The sequence below is a fragment of the Penicillium oxalicum genome, chromosome I (assembly GCF_001723175.1).
Source record: "Penicillium oxalicum strain HP7-1 chromosome I, whole genome shotgun sequence".
Taxonomy (NCBI): domain Eukaryota; kingdom Fungi; phylum Ascomycota; class Eurotiomycetes; order Eurotiales; family Aspergillaceae; genus Penicillium; species Penicillium oxalicum.
In genome coordinates, this window is record NC_064650.1 from 4,272,438 (window position 1) to 4,285,344 (window position 12,907).

The following is a 12,907-nucleotide window of genomic DNA, read 5'->3' on the forward strand; positions in this document are numbered from 1 at the left end:
GTATTTGAGCTCGGGAAGATCCGCCCGTTTACACAGGGCAGGGGAAATACTCAAAGTATTTCACGGATTTGCAGCGGATCAACAAGATCTGAATCTCGGAGGGGAGCTGGCAGGTTGCCGAAAATGAATTTGTTGTCGTAAATATCAACCTGTCAAGGATCACGTCAACGTGAGAGTGGTTGACAGTGGGATGAGTTTCGCTGAGTTTTGAGAAATGAGTGTTTGTGCCAGACCCACGTGTTGCCCCGCCAACAGCCTCATGGTCGCGCTGGGGTCGGTGACGCTGATGTGGCGGTCTAATCAGCTCGCCCACTTTGAAAGCCCCACGACAGTCAACTGTCAGCGGTCAACAAGAGCGTGGCCAATGGGTAAGACCACTCTTCAACAGATGCAAAGGTCTGGAGCGCATGCATACTCCCCGTCCCACTTGGACAACACATTCTACTTTGGCCGTGTTAGTCACGGATAGCTCTAAGATGCAGCTCATCGGCTTGATAGTGGTTGATTCTACACATCAGAAATGGCTTGACAGTATTGAGGAGAAACATCCGTGGAGGTGATCAAAGACTGGATATCATGATGCTTTGTAAAGTGATGGCAGATGCATTCGAATGATGACCTCTATCCACGCGATCTATGAATTCGATCAACCGGCTGATCCGAATGTAGACGACTCCGTCCTTCTTTATAGATGTTTCGTGACCAATTTCAATTTCCGTGATCATGAAGCATATCCACAATCTGTCACGACCCGGGCGTCAGAATCTTTACCAGGTTTCAAATACTCCCAATCAAGTGGCAGCTTTCTGTGACACTTACCGATCACAATTTGTTGGCCAGTCATGGAGGTGTTCTTGGCAAGCGAAATGTACATGTCGGCGCAATCGTCGAGAAAGACCTGTACGCATCAGATTTTGCTTTCCGACGAATGAGACTCCCTGGATGAATGGACGCAGGGAAGATGGAGAGGGCCTCACTTCATGCTTCAACGTGGACCTCTCTTTCCACGCCGTGACTTGCTCATCGGAGAACCGGGCACCCTGAACAAGAAAGAAAAAAAGATTAGTCTTTGAACAGTCTCCCGTCGGTATCTGAAAGCCAAGAGCTCTGCTCAGATCCAACATCCACCGGTTAGCCTACCCAGTCAGTCAGGAGTAAGCCGGGGAGAACGGCGTTTATCCGGACCTTTGGCCCTTGGGAGGCCTTGAGACATTGCAAGAGATGTAACCCTGTGGACTGATGAGTCGCGATCACTCCAACCCATTTAGTGAGAGGTAAGACGAACCAGCAGCCTTTGTAACGGAGTAAGCCATGCTACTTCCACCAGGCATGATGCCCTAAACCATATAAATTAGCAATGGAATTCCAATTACATGCGCCAAGGTGGGACCACGATACCGCAATGGACGAGGTTGCAATGAAGACGCCCCCATCAGGGTTTGCATTCAACGTCGGAGTGGCCTCTTTGAATAAGAAGAGATTGCTCTTAACATTCGTGGTCCAGCACTAGGGGGAAATGTGAGTTAGATTTGGAGCAACTTCCGGCTTGGGAAAGAGATAGACACCAACTTTATCCCACTCCCCTTCGTTCATTGCGTCAAGATCGCCAAACTCGGTAAATTTCGTCCAGCCCTTGAGAAGTCAGAATATCTCAATCGTCTGATCCTATGCATGCCGAGTGGGGTATTTACCGCGTTGGAGATGATAACATCTAACCCGTTCAACTGTCGGATCGTCTCCTGGACTAGTCGCACACAGTCTTGCGCCACGCTAGCGTCCTAGATGGCTTCAGTTCTAGGCCCCATATACAACTGGAAAGCCACTCGCTTGTTCGGGGTGATTGAGCGGAGCTTGGATGGAGGACTCGTACTCCTTGAATGGTGACTGCTTGAATACCATGCTCCTTGACCATCTTCCCAGCCAGGTCTTCGGCCTGCTCTTGACTAGAGAGATAATTGATCGCCAAATTACTACCTTCGGCAGCAAATTTCTCCGCTACAAGAGCTCCGATTCCCCTGGGATCACACGTTAATATCAGCAACTTGAAACTGCAATTACATGACTTATGTCTAGAAGCTCGAGCTGACAGATGAAGAGCACAGCAAAGTAAGACTGGAACGTAACATACCTAGCCCCGCCGACGACAAGCACATTTCGACCGCGAAGGTTGTAAGGCATTGTTGCGATCGATTCAGGCAGAGCAGAACAATCAGTGATACCACTTCAATGTAAGATTATCCTAGGGTCAAGTTCTTGAAATGGAAAATCACACATTGGAGGCTTTATCTGCCCCTCGTGCCTCGGCGGAGGGCCAGGAACCCCGAGCGCTACCCCGCAACGACTGGACGGTTCGGCATTGCCGGCGTGATTCACCTGCGCACACGGACAAGCTTCTCACCAGTCCGACCAGATTCCTACTATTTTGGATGTTGGACATCATGGGAGGGGAAAAAAAGGGATCGCGCATGTCTTCCATCGTTCTTGCTGTTTCATTCTGTCGAGAAAACCTAAATTTGGTCTTCGAAATCTCAAGGTGAACACTTGGTTTGACCAAATCCAACTGTAGTCCAGTCGAATCCTGTCGAGTGATAATGTCTTTCTTTCTATAGGATTCACGGCCTGCCCGCAACAATGATCTGAAAAGAGATGAGATAGTTCTCAGCCGAGTCCCGGAAAATGGAAATACTCCCAGTTGACCAGAGACAAGATCTGATCTCCGAGACCATCCTCAGCCATCGGCCTTGGCACATCCAATGAAGGATGTATGTCGTCAAGCATCAGGGAGAGGTCTCCCGACTGCCCTGGCTCACTCGGAATGGGCGTGGATGGATAATTATTCTCGAGAGGAGTGAGGTATCGAGTGGTCGCCAAGTCGCTTGCGGAGACGCAATCCTGGGAACTGCAGGTAAACGCCAAGGTAAATAGAATGTTGCGAGTCAGAGTCTCAGTGATGTGATACTCACTTGGGGGTAGTGGCAGAATCATGAACTGTATGTTTCTCCGATCTAGTATGCGACAGCACATTGCTGGTGCGTCCCTGTTTCCTTGAATTGGGGCCTTCACGCAAATAATTCATGATACCATCTTTGAGTTCTCGAAAAGAGTCATGCGATGTCGGCTGGTCCAATCGGGTCGACTCCTTAAGCAGGGTACGATACAGTGAGAGTTGGTCAAGCTCAGGGTCGTGTCAGATGTTGAATTCCAGTCTCAAGGGAACGGCGTAGAGAACATACCCAATAGGCGGGAAGATTCCAGGAGGGTTTCAGAGCTTCCATCGCTTTGATTGCCCTGTTCAAATTTGACTTGATCCGACGGCGTGAGGCGTATTGTTCGAAACGAGGGGCATCAACGCATGCAAAAACCAGGTTGACACTCGCCGAAGTCATGAGGCACAGCCCCATGAAAGGGTAAACCCCCGGAAACGGGGGATATCTCGCCATCATCCATTCGTAGAGGTCGATCATGTTGCCCGAGTGCCCGAGTAATTCACGTATGGAATGCTCACGCCATCCGGGTGGCGGACTCTCCCAATCGTCGGGAGTCGATGATGGGTCGAAGGGACTTTCCCAGGGCGAGTAGCCTTTCTGGGGGGTAAACGGATAGTACTCTCGGTGAAGGTGAGCTTTGGCCAGGAAGAAAAAGAGGTGACTTAGACCCCATATCCTGGATCTGCTCCTGCTGACGATTGAGATTGCGTTGAATGTGTCGAGTGAATATCGAAGATGAGCAGGAATTTGATCCGCCCACTCATTGAGCTTTGTGTCGAGGACGGTGAAAGGCATATCTGATTTCCAAGGCATGGCCTTTTCAAGATGCCGACCACCTCGACCGTGCCATGTGGTGATAGCACCCAGGATCGAGATTATTCGAACAAGGTGAATATAGATGTTCTCCGCATCATCCGGTCTGGGTTTGAAGTCGCTCAATGCCGCGCTAGAAGACGGGTGGAATCGTCGGAAGATAAGGTCCTCTTCAGAAATAGGGAGATGACAGAAGACATCTCGATCATCTATCCCACTTGGCCGATCCCGACCATTCGAGAGAAGCTTGTCTAGGAAATAGCAGCTCCAGAACGTACGGCGTTGAAGCTCGGAAGCCAGTCGATCTTCGTTCTCGGTCTGCTCCCGTCTGCCCCAGTCAAAAGGATTGGGTGGCTTGTCCATCACAGACAGACGGAGCATCTGTGCCATGCGAATCGCGCTACCCAGATGCATCCAAGCCTTGGACTCATAACCACAGCCTACCTCGTAAACACAAAGGACGAGATACGTCTGAATCAAAGGAAGAGAGACAACATCGCGCGACCTTTGAGTCATCTCACCAGCGTAATCATAGAACTCGCATGCACGATCCCTCGTGTAGTTCGGGCTCACCCGAAAGACGAGAGCGATTGTCGCATACACGAACCCCTTGTCTAGCTTGCCGTCACCAAAGTCCGCTCGAAAAGTGACTGGGTCGACAAAAAAGAGCAAGGTAGTGCCAAAATTATCGAGGAAGAACTCGGCTATTTGTATCAGCTCGGTCTTTGGCATTTCTGGCAAATGTTCAGAGCTTCGCTTTTCTGATGGAGATTCTTGCGAGAGTCGAATGGCGGAATTTTCCACAGGCCCGTCTTGGGATAATCCTGCATATTTGCATTGACTCGAGCGTTTCTGACAGCTCTTGCACGAGGGCCAGCCACTGCTACATCGTATTTTGCGCTGTCTGTGTTCATCATTGTTATCCACTGAAGCCCATACTAATACATGTTCATGCAAACACACTGACCGGCAGGGTATACAGGCAACTGGCGCTCGTTGGCCTGGAAGATGTGCTGGGCGGCGCTGTTTCTTGACTTCACTGATGCGCTTTGAGGTGACCATCTTTTGCAAATCTTGTCGGGATCCAGGCCCCATCGATTGGAGTGAATTTGTCTGGAATGAACTAGCTAGTCTTATGGCGGACGACGAGTAAAGTTATCAGTCTACCGGCGCCGTCGCCCCCAGTGTCTTGGCTTTCTATTTGAGCTTCAGGGCAGTTCTTACCGGCATAGCAGGGAGACTTCTTTTTTTCTTTCTTTTTTTTTTTTCAACAAGTCACAATTTGTCAGTTCTGAGCTTGCGACATAGAAAAGAATTGACTATGCTCAGTCTTCTGAATGGGTACAATGACAGAGGGCTAATGGCCAAGACTCGACATGGCAGCCTCTCGGCATTGCCGCGTGGTTGTCTCCGTGCCCCGCTCATGGCCGATAGCGGCGTTGCCGAGGACGATGGACCAGATGCGCACAAGGACAGCAGATTACGCCACGAGCATCGAGGTAAACCCAGGACTTCTGTGGATATGAAGATGACTTGGGCCATTCGAAGGCTGTCATTTTTCTTGTCCAAAAATAGAGGCCATCGCAAAGCCTGGCATGAAGTGATCTTGTAAAGCAGGGGTCCATTGCATTCAAACTCAATGTTCTTCAAAGGTAAGATCAAAGATTCGCTACTGTAGGAAACCGTTGGCCCTTCTTGAAGATTGGCACTATTTCCTTCAATGTTATCATATTCCACCGCATCCTCTACTGATCAATTTCACCTGGTACGAGAAGCTCACGCGATGAGGTGCCATGATCCCGCCTCATAAAACTGGCTGCAGAAGTCGTTTGCCCGTCACTGAATCAGACGCAATCAAGTATCAAGACTGTTTGACCGAAGAGTTCGACCAGTGGGCGTGTAAGATGTCATATGTATGGCAATCATGGCTCACTCTCATTCCCCTGTCTCTGCTTCCTTCCTGCAAGACTACGCGGCAGGACACGTTCTTCCGTCCTGAAGGGACCTTGAATGAAACAAAGTGGATTGAGACCTTGTCGATGAAGGGAGACCGACGAGGGACGCGCAATGTGGAAGATCAAGCCGGGTCCCGAAAAATTTCCTCCAGCCTTGTCATGGAATGGGGAGTGGAACCATTCATTTAGGAGTTCAAGTCGTGTCTTCGTAAACTCTATGCCATCTACCGATTTTAAGCGGACAGGACATGGCGCGAAAGCCGTAGTATGAAATCATTGCCGCTTCTCTTCCAAATCGCGCTCGTCAAAAGGGTCCCCGAATTCATCTGCAGTGTGACCCAATAAGTACTTCAGGGTTGCAAGAAAGAATCCCTTGTCGACTTACTCAGATTGAAATCCTTATCGATGACCTGCTCCATCGCTCGATGATATTCATCTTGGGCGCGCTTGCTGTTCCAGGCGGCCCCTGCTAGCTCCGAACCTTTTCCAGATGCCCCATCAGTCTGTGGTTCTGCCATGCTAGCAAGACCCTCGTCAGCAGAAATAGAAGTATCGAGGAGTTGCTGCGGCTGAGAGCCGGGAGGAGAGAGTTCTGAAAGAGGAGCCATGGCAGAATGATGTCGAGTGGGAGTGCGAGCACTGGTGTCAAGAGCGTCTGAGTCTGATCGAGGAGAGCCGGCAGATGAGGTCATTTCAGAATCACCGTCGGGGTCTCTGGATCCTGAGCAGATCTGTCAGACCAAGAAAAAAAAAGTTGAGGCGTGAATGAGGGAAGGGGATAAAGAATGGAGAAGCAAGTCAACAGAGCAGATATAGAGAACCCCGCGCCCAATGAGAGAAGTGATTGCGTCCAATGAGCCAACTGCGTGATTTGACTGGGAGAAGTGGAAACTAACCAACTGCCATATTGGTGCTGTGGACGCCCAAGAAAAAAAAAGAACGCCTTCCGAGTTGTCAGAGTAACCTTTGGAGGTTGGATCACTGGTGATTGCATAAGTGGAGTAGGCCAGCGAAAGAGCGGAGATCGACACACCCGAACTGGGCGGGGGGCGGTGGGCGCCTCGCCATTGGAGACGGTGAATAATTTTCTTTTTTCGCAGTCGTTTTTTCCCCGCTATTCATCAAAGTTGCTCACTCAGATCTCACAACATCTACTTCATCATTTAGCGTCATCTTGTTTCTTTGATTCAATCAGCTGACACCATATATCGACGTGTTTCGGTCATCTCCACCAAACATGAGTACAAGTACCGAAGTTCCCGACGCCTGGGATGCTGACTGGGAGTCTCAAGCTGATGTAAACCCTCTCCCGATCCCTTCCACCCAATTTTCCCTTGCCGGAAGAAGTAATCAAGCAGCGATGAATATCTAGCGGCTCTGAGACTCGCTCTTATTCAGTCAAGGCAGAAGTTGAAGATTTGATGGCTGATACCTCAGACTTGCAGAAGCTCGCGGATCAACCCAACCCAGCACCCGAGAAAAAGATCTCCTCGAAAGTCACCAAAGCCCAGCGAAGAGCGCAACAAGCAGAGTTTAATCGGCAACTTTGGGCGGAAGCGTATGTTACGAAATAAGTCATACCAGGTTGGGAGGTTCACATCGTCTAAGCAAAATTTCCTCTGCAGAGAAGCCCCGCAGACGTTCCACTATATCGAAGCCCGCTCAGAAGTACCACTGAAGCAAGATTTCAAACCAACGGTCACTCTTCTGAGTCGAAGACCACAAATCGCCACACGGCAATCCAATGGCCGCGGTGGCGTAGATGGAGCGACAGCTGGCCTTGGGCAACTCGGCTTGGATGATGACGGTGATTCGGACGAGGACCGCAGCAAACAACGTCAGCCAACCTTTGAGGAACGGCAAGCGATAGCCCTCAAGAACCGCGAAGAGAAGCAGAGGAAGTACGAAGAAGTTCGTGAACGACTTTTCGGAAGCCCTTCCGCGCCGACATCTGGCAATTCCACGCCAAGGAGCACAACCCCGCCCCGTCAGAACCAGTCGGCGGAGGGGCGAAGCAAGGGCAAAGGCCGGGGCGGGCAGCGAGACTACAGAGAGAAGAGGGACTCTTCCTCAATGTCGACTAAGTCTAGACAGCAACTCTATGACCCTGCGAGTCCGAATCGGTCAAATGGTGAATCGCCTTTTCAGCGGGATCGCTCTCAGGGAGACAGAGTCGACCTCGAGAAGTCACAAACACCTCAACAGCCAATTCGAACTCCCCGTGGCCCAGATGCTAGTGGGAGAGGAGGATTTGGATTCGCTCTTCGCGGTGCACGCGGGGGCTAGGAATTACAAGACAGCCTTGTTCGCTTCAAATCATTCAAACTATCCACCCTCTTCCAGAGGACCGCTCCATCACCGTCCCCGTGCCCGTCGCGCCATTCTTACCTGGTTGATCATGGCTCCTCGAACTTCGAAAATTTCCTGGATATCGCAACATGGATCCCTGAAATTATGGAAGCCCCCTCCCCGAATTGATTGCATTTGCAACCTGAGACGTATTGGGTCGATTTTCTGCAGCTCCCGTCAGCATATTGCTCTCTTTCCAGGCCATCCAATCGGGCATAGCAGAGTATTACCGGCATAGCGGGCATAACTTTCCAAGTACAGCGCATCCGTGCTGGTGGTTGCCTGTACGTGCTCATTGGATTCAACTGCGTTCACCCAGGCCGCCCACCGTGTGCCATTTTCGGCGTCAGGCCATCCTCGGTACGGTTTCATGACCCGACGGAGTCGGATCAACCATGGCGCGACTTGTACGTCCACAAACGATATGTGTGGACCAACAAAAAAAGGCCCCTCGGGATGCGCGGCTTTGATAAGCGTCTCGAACGCGTTCCGCAGCTCTGTGGCATGCTCCACCTGCTTCTCAGGGTTCTGTTCTTGCAAAAGGCGATAGAATCCCGGTACAACGTGTCGATTGATCTGAACGAATGGGTCAATTAAACTACAGTCGTTCCAGGCCTTCTGAGTCTACTCACATGGTCTGACCACAGTCGACAATGCGCTCGCGTCTTTGGATCATCGGGAAGAAGCGGTGTACTGGTCTTCAGGTCCTCGAGCTAAAGCCGACAGCCATGATTAGAATTGCGCGCCCACTTTTTCTCACCCGACATCTCTCTCACATATTCCATCAGCACGGTACTTTCATAGCAGCCCCAGTCGTCGTGTCGCAGAGCTGGAACAAGCCCTCGCGGGTTCACCTCCAGCAATGACTGAGGTTTCTCATAGGGATCGACTTCGATGTACTGGTACGGTATCTTCTTGGCCTCTAGTGCTATCCAAACCCTCTGCACAAAGGGGCTTCGCACATCATCCTCATCTTTCAGTATCTTGACTAGAAGTGATTCGATCGAATATGTTCGCCCTTACCAAAAACAGCTTCCATAGAGCTTGAGCGGTGACTCTGTAGAGTGATCGGCTACGGTCACCGCAGCCTTTCCTGTCGCTTTGGTGTGGTACGGCTTCTGGTTCGACATGTTGTTTTGTGTTTTGTGTCTTCTAGTACTGCTGCAAATTATCAGATAGATGACTGTTAAATGTACGTGTATGAGTCGCTGGGAAATAGCTCGGAACTTCGATTTCTCCAAGTGCAGCCGGTAGTCAACAGCTCGAGTTCTTCCAAGTACAACAAGACGGACTGTTTGGCTGTGACGTAAGGACCACTTAATCGCGGGGTTGACAATGGCCAACCACACGCCATCAACAACCATTTTAGTCCTCCCACGTGAAAGAGAACCACAACGATATCAGCTATCTCCCATGCGCACCTGTCCAGCCATCTTCTTCTGGCTCTCCTTTCGTTGAAGAAAATCTCTTGAACCCTACTGAATTTCACCCGGTGCCTTATGAATCCTCGGGAGTCTGCGCTGGTGACCTCAGCTTGGAGTATTCTGCTGCTAATGCCAGTGCCATTTTACCCGCTGGACTGTGAACTGCATCTCGTAGCCTTCTGCTCCAGGATAAATCTTGTGGAATAGAGAGGGTTTGATAACGTACAGAAACCACTCAGATCATTTTCAAGGGCAAAATTCGATCGATTGATGTAATGAGAAAGTATTCTGCAGCAATGGTAGCGTAGTCTTAAGTAAATAGCAGAGTTTCTTGCAAATTTTGTCTGATTCAGTCTTGATAGATAGGTTGCAGCGAACTTGATTACAGATTAGGTAGGTGATTGTATACCTATATGAGCGATTGTACATGGATGCAGGCAAACTCAATTGGAGTGGCAGGTATAGTAGATGCAAACTTATTTCATAAGAATACACTGGGCTGTATGCAAAATCATAATCGGCCTTGGATTCGCATACAGGGGTCCTAGCATTAAAGATCAGCGTCATGGGCTTTTCATCACCCTTTGTCTCAGGATGATGGTAAGAGGAGGATGGGTCATTCATGAAATAGATACATATGTGATCCGGATCTGAGATAACTTTGTGGCCGAAGCTACTGTCTCGAGGGCATCGACCGCTTTGTTCTGTAGAATCACGCAACGCCCAGACAAACCAAAGCCACACTCAGCAGGGCCGGAAACGCCAAGAATTCGGGATACTTCGCAATGATAGACAGAACGAAGGATGAAGATTGCTTTAGCGGGACTTCTTGCCCGCAAATCTCTTGGATGCCTCAGCGTTGGCAAACGGGAATCCCGAAGCTCTCTTGTCAGCACCTGTCTTGCGACTGATCTTGCCATTACTTGTCGCGAAGAGCAGACACCAGAGGCCAACGGCCGCAATGGAAGAGTTCACTAGGACACCGAACAGATAAAGTCCCTGTCCAGTAGTCACATATCTCGTGTAGGTGTAGAATGCAGATGCGGAATGGAACAGGAAAGTGACCATCAACGTAGGGCTGGCGTACGGCGCTTTAGGGTCCGCATCTTCCGTTGTGATCGGCTCAGAGATTGACGAGGTCAGGGGAATAGAGCCGGTCAGCATAGCGGTCAATACAGCGATAGTGAGGAGGCTGAACCCCAGAGAGCGAGCAAAGTAGACCTCAACCGCTATTCGACCCTGTTAGCCATCTGCATGCAGGACACGAAATTGCTTGGACTATGCGGGACTGACATGATGCGGGTCGAGTTTCATCCAGCAGAAGTGCCACGATCATACCGGGACTCGTGACCAGAGGCAGGCTCTGCAGTGCGAGCCAGCCGGCTGTTGAGTAAGTGTACGCTTGGAAGACCTAAACCAAGATAGTCAGTGGTCATCATTCAAGGGCTCAGCGCCAAGGCTCCATGTATGAAGATGAGACAAGATTTTGGGAACTCCTACTCACGTCCATGTTAAGATTAATGCCTTGAAGATCTTCTGTTGGTATTTCACAATCGTACTTTGGAAAAAGAAAAACGTAGGTGGATTAAACACGCACAGTTGTGATCGTGAAAGATGGACCCCCAGGCGGATTAGGCAGCTCAGTAGCTGTCGATTTGTGACGTCATTCCATATCATCTGGTTACAGTTCCAATTAAGTATTTAGTCCATAAAAATACGGTTGCCGATAGGAGCCATCGCCGGCAGTCCGGTCTACATACGGACTATTCCTACTTCACGGATTAGAAGACGTCTTGTACTAGCTATGATATCCGTTTGAGTAGCAATATGGGTTGGAGACATGATGTCGAAACCTAGCTGAGTGAGACATCGCAGCCAGAACAATCGGATGGCGAATAAAAGCTCGACTTGTTTTCCGGTCCTGCTACACACAAGTTAAAAAGAATCAATGAATCAAATTCAGCATGACAGGTTAGATACTGAGATTTATGCAACAGAAAGAAAAGGCATACAATTGCCACCAACACCAGAAACCCCGACAAGCCCATGCATCAACTCCTAAAACGAGAATCATCATCATTGGTTCATGCTGCTGGCCTGCAAGTATCTGGCAAAGCTGTTATCAGCCTCAGAAGGGCCGCTTTGCGACCCCGACAAAGCTTCCTTGTACCGATCTGACAAGCCTGCATCATCACCAGCACTGGGCGTGTAGTCATAGTCGTAATCGCCATCGCTGAAGTCCTCCCCATCGGCCAAGCCCCGTTTGATGATTTCATCCTCCTCTTCATCCTCTGCCTCGCTGACGGTTTCCGGTCCAGGTTCGGGGCCCTTGCGATTCTTCGATGATCCAGAGACGGACATATCCTTCATGAGTCGACCGAGTTCCATCTCCCGCTGGGCCGATTTTTGTTCTTCCCGCTCTTTCCTCTTCCGCTCCAGTTCAGGCTTGTAGTCGCGTTCGAATTCCTGGCGTTTCGTCTCAACGGCCTCGAAAAACTCGTCCACGCCATCGCCAGTCATGGAACTGACACCGACCACACTCAGATGTCGATAAAATTCTTCAAGCATCAGACTCATGCTATTCAACAAAGAGCCCATGTAGCCACTTCCAGCGCCAAATCCACCGGCACCGCCTTCGCCTCCAAAGGTGCCCGCTTCCTCCTCTTGACGCAACGCCGCTTGGAACTTGTCAAAGTCAGTCATCCACTCCTTCGCGAACTCAGCGTCTTTGACATCAGTCTTGTTGAACACCAGAATCATGGGCAGCTTGGTCTTGTAGAGGATACTGCATGCGTATAACATGTTACTCATGAACGTGCTGGTAGAGCTCGCGCGCGGGGTATCGATGATATACGCGATCACAGTCGGAAAGGATGAGGCCAGGGTTTCCAGGAAAATGCTGCCCGATGCACTCCAGACAAAGACCTCAATCTGACCAGGGGTGTCGACCAGAATGTGTTCGATCGGCTTCGCGGAGGGGTTTTCGGGGTTCGGCGTTGTGCGCTTCTCGAGCAGAGCAATGATCTGATCCACCTTGGTCGCAAACAAATTCAGAGACGTCAAGATGCCTCCGTTCGGTCCGAGATTGTACTGTTTCATCACTTCTTTGTAATTGATGGAGTCTCGAATATCGATGTTGCTCTCAAAGGGGACCGAGTGAACTGCGGGGTCGAGGTTCATCACATAAGGAACAGTGTTCTCCGAATGAAGATAAGAGTTGATTCTTTGCATGAACGTTGTCTTTCCAGAGCCTGTCAATCGCACCTGTATCAGCCTTTGCCTGCGCCCGCGCAATGTGAGACGAAGTCGAGTTCTCACCTGCCATGCCCACGCAGACCACGGAGACCGCCGGAGAAGCCATTTTGGTTTGAATGTATGT

The 12,907-nt window shown here is 50.2% G+C and overlaps 7 protein-coding genes across 7 annotated transcripts; 1 reads left to right on the forward strand and 6 right to left on the reverse strand.

Annotated features, from left to right (window-relative positions):
• Positions 1-721: 721 nt before the first annotated feature.
• On the reverse strand, positions 722-2,178 carry POX_a01399 (uncharacterized protein; the record flags this gene model as incomplete). The annotated part of the gene is made up of 10 exons (XM_050110327.1): positions 722-741; positions 820-898; positions 978-1,040; positions 1,141-1,229; positions 1,286-1,337; positions 1,399-1,506; positions 1,570-1,632; positions 1,692-1,778; positions 1,871-2,015; positions 2,129-2,178. 10 exons carry the CDS (start codon positions 2,176-2,178, stop codon positions 722-724), a joined length of 756 nt encoding a protein of 251 aa, XP_049974095.1.
• A 480-nt stretch (positions 2,179-2,658) lies between these two features.
• POX_a01400 (uncharacterized protein) lies at positions 2,659-4,862 on the reverse strand (the record flags this gene model as incomplete). The annotated part of the gene is made up of 4 exons (XM_050110328.1): positions 2,659-2,899; positions 2,964-3,175; positions 3,234-4,704; positions 4,768-4,862. The coding sequence occupies 4 exons, from the start codon at positions 4,860-4,862 to the stop codon at positions 2,659-2,661; spliced, it is 2,019 nt and encodes a 672-aa protein (XP_049974096.1).
• Positions 4,863-6,028: 1,166 nt separating this feature from the next.
• On the reverse strand, positions 6,029-6,661 carry POX_a01401 (uncharacterized protein; the record flags this gene model as incomplete). The annotated part of the gene is made up of 3 exons (XM_050110329.1): positions 6,029-6,081; positions 6,141-6,476; positions 6,652-6,661. 3 exons carry the CDS (start codon positions 6,659-6,661, stop codon positions 6,029-6,031), a joined length of 399 nt encoding a protein of 132 aa, XP_049974097.1.
• Positions 6,662-6,992: 331 nt separating this feature from the next.
• On the forward strand, positions 6,993-8,041 carry POX_a01402 (uncharacterized protein; the record flags this gene model as incomplete). Its single annotated transcript, XM_050110330.1, has 3 exons — positions 6,993-7,101; positions 7,154-7,313; positions 7,381-8,041. The coding sequence occupies 3 exons, from the start codon at positions 6,993-6,995 to the stop codon at positions 8,039-8,041; spliced, it is 930 nt and encodes a 309-aa protein (XP_049974098.1).
• Positions 8,042-8,207: 166 nt separating this feature from the next.
• On the reverse strand, positions 8,208-9,468 carry POX_a01403 (uncharacterized protein; the record flags this gene model as incomplete). Its single annotated transcript, XM_050110331.1, has 5 exons — positions 8,208-8,269; positions 8,335-8,680; positions 8,737-8,817; positions 8,881-9,058; positions 9,128-9,468. The coding sequence occupies 5 exons, from the start codon at positions 9,466-9,468 to the stop codon at positions 8,208-8,210; spliced, it is 1,008 nt and encodes a 335-aa protein (XP_049974099.1).
• Positions 9,469-10,344: 876 nt separating this feature from the next.
• Positions 10,345-11,038, reverse strand: POX_a01404 (uncharacterized protein; the record flags this gene model as incomplete). Its single annotated transcript, XM_050110332.1, has 3 exons — positions 10,345-10,757; positions 10,822-10,939; positions 11,033-11,038. 3 exons carry the CDS (start codon positions 11,036-11,038, stop codon positions 10,345-10,347), a joined length of 537 nt encoding a protein of 178 aa, XP_049974100.1.
• Positions 11,039-11,604: 566 nt separating this feature from the next.
• POX_a01405 (GPN-loop GTPase 1) lies at positions 11,605-12,889 on the reverse strand (the record flags this gene model as incomplete). Its single annotated transcript, XM_050110333.1, has 2 exons — positions 11,605-12,779; positions 12,847-12,889. The coding sequence occupies 2 exons, from the start codon at positions 12,887-12,889 to the stop codon at positions 11,605-11,607; spliced, it is 1,218 nt and encodes a 405-aa protein (XP_049974101.1).
• Between the last annotated feature and the right edge of the window lie 18 nt (positions 12,890-12,907).